At 43.1% G+C, this 7844-nt stretch overlaps 1 protein-coding gene across 2 annotated transcripts; it reads right to left on the bottom strand.

Annotated features, from left to right (window-relative positions):
- Positions 1-4026: 4026 nt before the first annotated feature.
- LOC147443319 (uncharacterized) lies at positions 4027-6189 on the bottom strand. 2 transcript variants are annotated; one of them, XM_086529837.1, is made up of 4 exons: positions 5493-6189; positions 5317-5382; positions 4539-4641; positions 4027-4436 (listed from the first exon to the last, which is right to left on the bottom strand). In XM_086529837.1, the coding sequence occupies exons 1-4, from the start codon at positions 6094-6096 to the stop codon at positions 4142-4144; spliced, it is 1068 nt and encodes a 355-aa protein (XP_086385963.1). In that variant the 5' UTR covers positions 6097-6189; the 3' UTR covers positions 4027-4141. The 2 variants fall into 2 exon arrangements, with proteins under 2 accessions (XP_086385963.1, XP_086385964.1); XM_086529838.1 differs by having other exon boundaries at positions 4539-4617.
- Positions 6190-7844: the final 1655 nt, after the last annotated feature.

Below are 7844 nucleotides of genomic sequence, written 5' to 3'. Positions count from 1 at the left end.
GTTGCCATTGAGGGATGTTTGTCTCTCAACATCCGTAACACAATCTACAAACTTGCAAAGCTGGTGCAATGGATCTCACAAAAGGAGATCAACGTAGACTCCATACCATTTGCCAAACTAAATTCTGCGGAGCTTGTGTGCATGTTTGAGAAACATTTTCCTACTACCATGCTAACCATTCAGGTGCATCTTCTTGTTCACAGAGTTGATGAGGTGGAAATAGCTGGCACAGTTCATTCCAGATGGATGTTCTTCTTAGAACGTTTCATGAAAACGCTTAAGGGATATGTGCGTCAAAAGGCACATCCGGAGGGTAGCATGGCAGAAGGTTGGTTGGTATCAGAGTCTCTAGTGTACATTGGAGAGTGGCTAGACGGATTTGATAAAGCCCGGGACACGCTATGGCGAACCATAGATGATGAGCGTATATCTGGGATTTTCATGTGCAATCTCGGTGTTGAGAAGAAGATGACGGAAGATCTAGAGGCTAAAATCAACCGATTTTGCATGCTTCACAATCCAGTGATGCAAAAGTGGATTTCACAATATGAGGATGCAAAGCAAGAGCGGAGACGGGGAAGACAACCACCGATGCACTATCCGACGGTTCTGGAGAGCCTACCAACCTTCATGAGCTTAAGATGGTTGCACAACCAATTGAAAAGCGCACAACCATGCGGTGACGAAGTGACTGAGGAAGAGTGGGAGTACTCTAGGGGTTGCGCGACCAAGGTAAGTTTGCAATGTACGACTAGCTAGTGACTTTATTTCTAAACGTTTGAACGGCCACTCATAATCTTTGTTCGTTGTAGTATAAGTCATACACAGCAGCATGGTGTAAAGGTCGACATTTTAGAGTGGAACGAATCGACAAAAAGCGTTTTACTCAAGATTCTGGAATCATGGCAAAATTTGAACAGTCTAGTCAACGACGTTCCTCTGATGCAGATCCTGTGGTGGCGGAACTCACTTACTTCGGCACGCTGCAAGAGATTTTGAGGATCCATTACAGAGGATTTTTTATCGACTTGTTCGACGTGCAATGGTTCAAGATAATCATGGAGGGTCACAACGCTACTGTGCGTAGAGGAGAGTCTGGTTTTATTGAGGTGGATTCTACTAAGAAATGGACTGACCTAAGAGACACTTTCGTACTACCCGAGCATTGTGAACAAGTAAGTATGTAAATAGTTAACATCCCCCTTTTACAAGTTATGTGCTTGAAAGCTCTCATGTAAGTTATGTGGCTCTGGCAGGTAATATTTCATCCTACAAAGACTACATCAAACTGGTGGTACGTCATAGAGGTAGCCCCTCGTAGTGCAAGGATGTATGAAGGCTACCATGTGCCAATCACAACGGCATCAATGGAGGAGATCAGAGAAGATGCTCAATCAGAAGCCGCTGTGGTGGTGCCAGACGAGCATCAAGATGCTACTACTCTATATGGGGTGCATGCAGAGGAGCTACAAAATAAAACAGAGGATATGTGTTTAAACGGAGAGCTCTATATAGATATAGGAAGTTATGCTGAGTTATGCGAGGATGAGAGAGAGATCTCTTAAAGCCACAAATATTGTATTTGAACAATTTTGCTCCGTGTTGTAAAAGCTCTGGCTCTCTAAGTACCTTCCATGGTGTATAACGCTCTTTTCTACTCGCGCTCACATCTTTTGATTGAAAATTCTGAGTTTTCGACTTGCCTCCTCTATCACTCAATTCATTGCGTCATTGTATTTATATGCGTCATTACGTCATTGTATTTAATGGTCTTTGCGTCATTGTCTACTCTATTCATTCAATATTAAGTTTAAATATTCGTGTGTTTAATGCAGGTATGGATGATGAGGAGTTTCTTTCTTCTTTGTCACCGCAGCAGAGACAGTGGTACGTGGAGCGTCATCGCTCTGGCGCATCATCGCGCGTTCCTACTCCATCTGCATCTCCCTCTCTTTCGGAGCATTCGGCGCGCTCCGAAGCTTCGGCGTCGACGAGACGAGCTTCACACTCGTCTAGACACCGACGCTCTAGTGGTGGCGGTGGCGGTTGTTGTGGGGATTCCGCCACCGATGCCTCCACACCGCCTCGTGTTCGACGAGGCTCTTTACCCTCCCCTTCTTTGCCCGCCCCCACACCAGCCACAACATCGCCATCTACGCCAGGTTTTGCATGGCTGACTGTTCCTAGCAGCTACACACCTCTACCTACTCCGCCAGGAGCCACCCCACTCGACACTCCTCGCTTCGGGGCTTAGACGTCGGTGGAGACACCTGACGTCCGTACCCCCATCGACACACCGCTAGAGACCCCTGCTGGGACACCCAGGTTCACGCGTCACCGGCCAGAGGGCTTGCCTTACTCCGTCGACTTCAGCGGCGGCATCATCATGGATAATGACGGCAAGAAGGTGATCTCGCGCATGCGTAGTCTTTGCTCTCAGCTGTTTAGACACTACATACTAAACAAATGGAGTGAAGTACCAAGTGATTTAAAAAACAGAGTCATCAGCATACTTCATGATGAGTTTCCCATTCCAACACGAGATCATCGCTTCAATGAAGACCTGATGAAGATTTGAATGCGCGAATACTGCAAACACAAGCGTTCCGAAGTGCAAAAAGCAATCAAGCATGGGTGGAACAGGCCAGATTGGCTGGCCAAAGAAGATTGGAAGAATGCGAAGAAAGCAGCGCCCGAGAATCCCGACAAGTGGAAGCAACAAAAGGATGCAACAGAGCGCGAGTAGAGGCAGGGAGCTCGCACCACTTGGGGAGCGGTGGATGGGCATCATTTGAAGCCGATTTTGTAAGTGTTTTCGCATTGCTCTTTATGTTCGATAGTTTAGGGTTTATGAGTTTTTTAATTCTAACATAATGAATTCTTTGTATGTTTTGACAGTGGTCAATGACAGGACGTGATCCCATAGCGTACGAGCGCGAGTACGCAGGCAGGAAGGGCTTAAACACCCTGATGGACATTCTCAGTTCTCGCGGCGGCATGGTTAGTATTAGGGTTTACTCTTTTCTATTTTTTGTATTGTTTTATAAATGTCGTTATATGTTTATACTTACTGAAAGCTGTCTTATTGTCTTTTTTTGCAGAATCCGACAGATACTCCACTTGGACGCGATGAGACGTCTGACTAGACGACGTCAGTTTAGCCGTAGCTAGATAGCATTAGTTTAGGGTTTCTCATAGCTTATGTATCATGAGACAGATTTTATACGTCTTTTTGAACCATGTATATTATTACATTTGTCACCGCAGTTCATTTTGCCAATCAATTCTTTATGCCTATGATGTTGTACAATTGTCATTATTACATTTTTCAATCAATTCATTTTGCCTATGATGTGTACAATTGTCAATTTTACGCTTGTCGATTTTGCAAACAATGCGTCTTGTGGGTGACTATTTTGGGTCTATTATCTACCCTTGCACTTTTTTAAAAAGTGAATCAAGTACAATATGGTTGATGGGTGGCAGGGCATTCAATGCGCTGTCACCAAAAAAAAATCTCTCGGGCGTCGCTATAACCGTCGCTATTTATGGCTCTGTAGCGTCGCTATGAGCGTCGCTATAGACTTCTGTGTAAATGTCGCTATAACCGTCGCTATGACCGTCGCTATGAGTGTCGCTATATAGCGACGCTCATAGCGACGCCTATAGCGTCGCATATAGCGACGCTCTCGTAGCGACGCTATTAGCGACGGTTTTAGCGACGCCGGGGGTTATAAAAACCCAGTGTATTTCCGTCGCTAACAGCGTCACAAGAGCACACAACCTCTTGTAGTGAAAATTAGGTCATTTTTTCGGGTTTTAACACTGTTTTTCTCTATTTTGGGGTGGAATTTCTCCTTTTCCCCTTTCTCTCAGTTAGCATTTTTGAAATTGAAAACGACACGATATTAAGTTAGCATTTTTGAAATTGAAAACGACACGATATTAAGCTGAGACACATTTTTCTCGAACATTGACTCCATATATAGGAACTTTGAGAGAGAGAGAGAGAGAGAGAGAGAGAGAGAGAGAGTTCAATTGTACATGCCAATAAAAATCATTTTTCTCCAACTGCTGCAAGTAATAAATGCAATTGAGGGGCATAATTATCTCAAATTCTCCACAAAACTGATTGATTATCTCAACTTCTCCATAGAACTGATTGCAGCATTTGGTTCTCTAAGACTATAACACCACTAGAGACAACGCCTAATGTAAAAGTAGTTAGTTCTCCTTGGTTTGCTTGGCTAGTATGTGTTTGCCAAACTATATTTTTTTTGACATCTTGAATTACAAAATTCCCCTCCATTGTTATGGAAGCCTTACAAAACTTTGCATTATTTATATTCCATGTTGATGATGACCAAATTAAGGAATTGTTTTGTAAGTCACGTAGCTCAAGCTTGCAATCAGTAGTCAGCATGAACAACTCATACCTAGACAAACAATTTTCACATGGTTTTAGAATTCCATTTGTCTTTATAACACACCTCACAGTTAGAATTCCATTTCAATATACACACACACAAATGTATTACCTCCCATATTTGTCTTGTAGTGCCTCCCCTGGGTATAGAGTATTGAACCACCTGGTCTTTGAATTGAATAAGTACCTTGCTTTTGGATTGCAAACATCCATAACTAAGTAGTCAACCATGCACAATCTCAGTCATGAAAACGTATTAAAAAAGAGTTCATGTTTCAAATCCTTTAATTTTAAGATTAAAGTTTAGCCTTAATAACATTGTAGGTTCACTTGGGCTACACCAATAGGCTCCCTCATAGGCTTCAAGCCACGAATAAAGGTGAATTACCTAGTGTAACTGTATGTGTGTTGTCACTATGTACATCTCTTTCATTGCCCAATAAGAGGCATCACTAAACTCAATTTATATATGAACTCTCATGATTAATTTCCCATCATTGTGCATAGACATCCATGGGAGGATTGATGACCCTGATAGCCAAGGATGAATGCGCAAACAACCAAGCTAGCTCCTTTGGGCTGGAGAATGTCAATCTTGACGAAAGGCAATGGACTTGCATATTGTCGAGAGCTATGGACAATTTGTCCTTCTTAATTAAGTGTGTCTCATGCACCCATTATTTGTCTTACACTCAACCATATGCATGCAATGCTTTTTGTAACTATGCCAATTCTGGCATAGCTGCATAGCTAATATCTTACTGATAGCTGAAGCGTGCTTGACCACATCTTATGAGATTTTGATCAAGACTTTTCTTGTGATTGTTCCTAGGATGTAAAATCTCCCCTTCTCTTCCCTCTTCTTATGGAAGTAGAATTATGAAACTCACCGAGATCATCAAAATACAGCGGTCTCGGTTTGCTGAAGCCAACAGTTTGAGCTACTTCTGGCAAGTCTGCAAAGATTTTCATGAACCCCTCTCTCTCTCTCTCTCTCTCTCTCTCTCTCTCTCTCTCTCTCTCGCGCGCACACACACACACACACACATTTCCACGCCCTACTCACCCCTCTGTGACGGTGGTGGTGGTGGGCTTTGCGGGGGCCATCTCCACGTTTGCTCGATAATGTAGTCCATGGCTAGATTTTCAACGGCTGACGTGACGAAGCGTTTCCCTTGTATAGCGAAGCGTTGAATGGCTGACTGCAGAATCCATCGCAGAGTGGAGTAGAGCCCGTAGGCACCGGACGAGCTACTTCCAGGGTTGTTGGCCTTGTTGAGGCAAGGCCAACTAATGATACGGAAGTCCACCTCAAAAGTTCTAGTTACATAAAGCCTATCTAGGATGGTGAAACCGAAACGACCGTGCCAAGTGCCTACGGCGTCATCTATGATTAGAGGGAACAAGGTGGACAGCTGCATGTTAAGGCCATCGATGAGGCTATCTGTGAAGGAGGGCATGTCAACCGCCGCCCTTTCTACGGACTCGGAGTCCGGATCAGCCACTGTGAGAACGGGTGGAGTGGGAGGGGCGGGAGCTGCCGGTGGCCAGTCACTTACCTCAGGATGCAGGCCCACGTTCACCCTTTTAGGCGGCACTTCCAGTGACACCACTACTACTGCAAGATGAAGTAGCGTCAAAATTGCGAGCCATGCAACTGCTTTACTCATGCTCGCAGCCTCACGCTACGCGCGATTTTCCTGATGTGAGAGAGAGAGAGAGAGAGAGAGAGAGAGAGAGAGTCAGTATTTTCACAAGCAAGAGCGCTTTATACTAGTCATGCTTTCCTAGCTTGCCACTCCTAGTTTTCAAATTAATAAACCACCCCATTCATGCTTTCCTAATTGATAAACCACCCCATCAAACAGCATCCATGCTTTTAATTCCCTGGGATAGATTGAGAATGGTTGTGGTCAACAGTGCCAAATATGCACTCCTCATGGCCAAAAGGGACCATATATGTGACTTCAAGTACCAATCACTGTTAGAAAAAAACCTAGTGTATTTTAACCGGCTGAAATTATAAAATCCCGATTAGATTTTGAGCTTGCCTTTAAGAAAACTAGCAAATTTACACAAGTTTTAGTGTAATTACCGGCAAAAGGTTCAAATTTTGACCTAAAAACCGAGAGAATTTCAAGTTTCCCCTTATTTTGATCAGTTAGGAAAAATGTATTTTTCTAGCCCTGGTACCAACATGAGAAGTGGCTCTCAAAATTAACTTGACACAAAAATGTTTGAAACCAGAAATGAAGGCCATCGAAAAATATTTTTCAACACCTATATACATCGATGGGCCCATCATGCCTGCCGTATAAAGAGGAAGGAAACCACTCACAAAATAACACAAGCTAAACAAAGCGGTGACGGTTGCATGTAATAAGACAACACTGGAAAAAATTTGTCGAAGCAAAACCAACAAAACCGTAGTAGAGTAGTTTTTTAATGGCCCCTACCTTATTCCTCTTTTAAATACTCCTACTAAAAATAGGAATAACATTGACATTTCCATGTACGCCTAGTGAGCTAATCATACATGCAAGAAAGGTCATCAACAAGTGTGCAACATGATTAATAATTGGCTTTTCCATGTAGTCTTATTGAGCTAATCCATTGGTCAAGAATGATCAGCAATTTCTCAAGAAGCTTAATTCAATGGTTAACTCTTTAACCCAATGGTCCACAAATTTCTCCCAAGAGTCCGCCGCTTATTGACTTGCCAATGTAGGCAAAAATTTGTAAGAGAAAGATGTATTCAATAAAACTCCATATTGTATTATGGAGTTATACAATATACAGTTTATTTGAATACATCTTTCTATTCAATAGAACTGCATATTGTATAACTCCATAACACAGGGTGGATGTGGATCCAACCTTCAATATCTAGCCAAATGCTTCTTCTCTGTGCAATTCAATAACGAGGAGGCGGTGGCCAAAGTTTTGCCTAGAAGCCTGTTTGTGTGCTCCCTTGGGATCCCACATTCGAATCCCCCCATGCATTCTGAGATATTTTCCTATATGGGTGGAATTCATCAACCTCCCAATGTGGCTGAGAAGAAACTTGAAAGACTTGGCAGTAGCCCTAGGTACCCCTTTGTCTGTATCATGGAATAGAGCAATAGGCACCACTGCCAATAAGTTATCTAGTGGGATCTCAAAGAGTCGATATGGAATGGAAAGACTGAATGACCCTCGAGATTGACCCTCATATATTTTTATCTAGATTGAGTTGTTTTGCAAATATAATCGTTGACGATTACTTTACCTTCAAGAAGGGGCAATGAGTTTGGTGCTGACTCAGTGGGCTATGCGCCATGGGAGGTCGATTTGAGGAGATCTATTGTGATAGGTCTGAGATCCATTGGCTTCCCTATTACACGTGCATTCACGAGGTACTTTTAAATCCTTCTACACA

This window comes from Adiantum capillus-veneris, chromosome 14, assembly GCF_014529385.1.
Source record: "Adiantum capillus-veneris isolate H3 chromosome 14, ASM1452938v2, whole genome shotgun sequence".
NCBI classification, from domain to species: domain Eukaryota; kingdom Viridiplantae; phylum Streptophyta; class Polypodiopsida; order Polypodiales; family Pteridaceae; genus Adiantum; species Adiantum capillus-veneris.
The sequence above is the reverse complement of the archived record's forward strand: the minus strand, read 5'-3'. Positions and strand labels throughout refer to the sequence as shown.

Bases quoted from the DNA above. Each gene is read 5' to 3' on its own strand.
- LOC147443319 (XM_086529837.1), bottom strand. From the start codon at position 6,096: ATGAGTAAAGCAGTTGCATGGCTCGCAATTTTGACGCTACTTCATCTT. The intron at 5,383-5,492 runs GTGAGTAGGGCG...AAATCTTTGCAG, and splicing joins ACCACCACCGTCACAGAGGG to ACTTGCCAGAAGTAGCTCAA. The intron at 4,642-5,316 runs GTGAGTTTCATA...TTGACTACTTAG, and splicing joins GCTGTATTTTGATGATCTCG to TTATGGATGTTTGCAATCCA.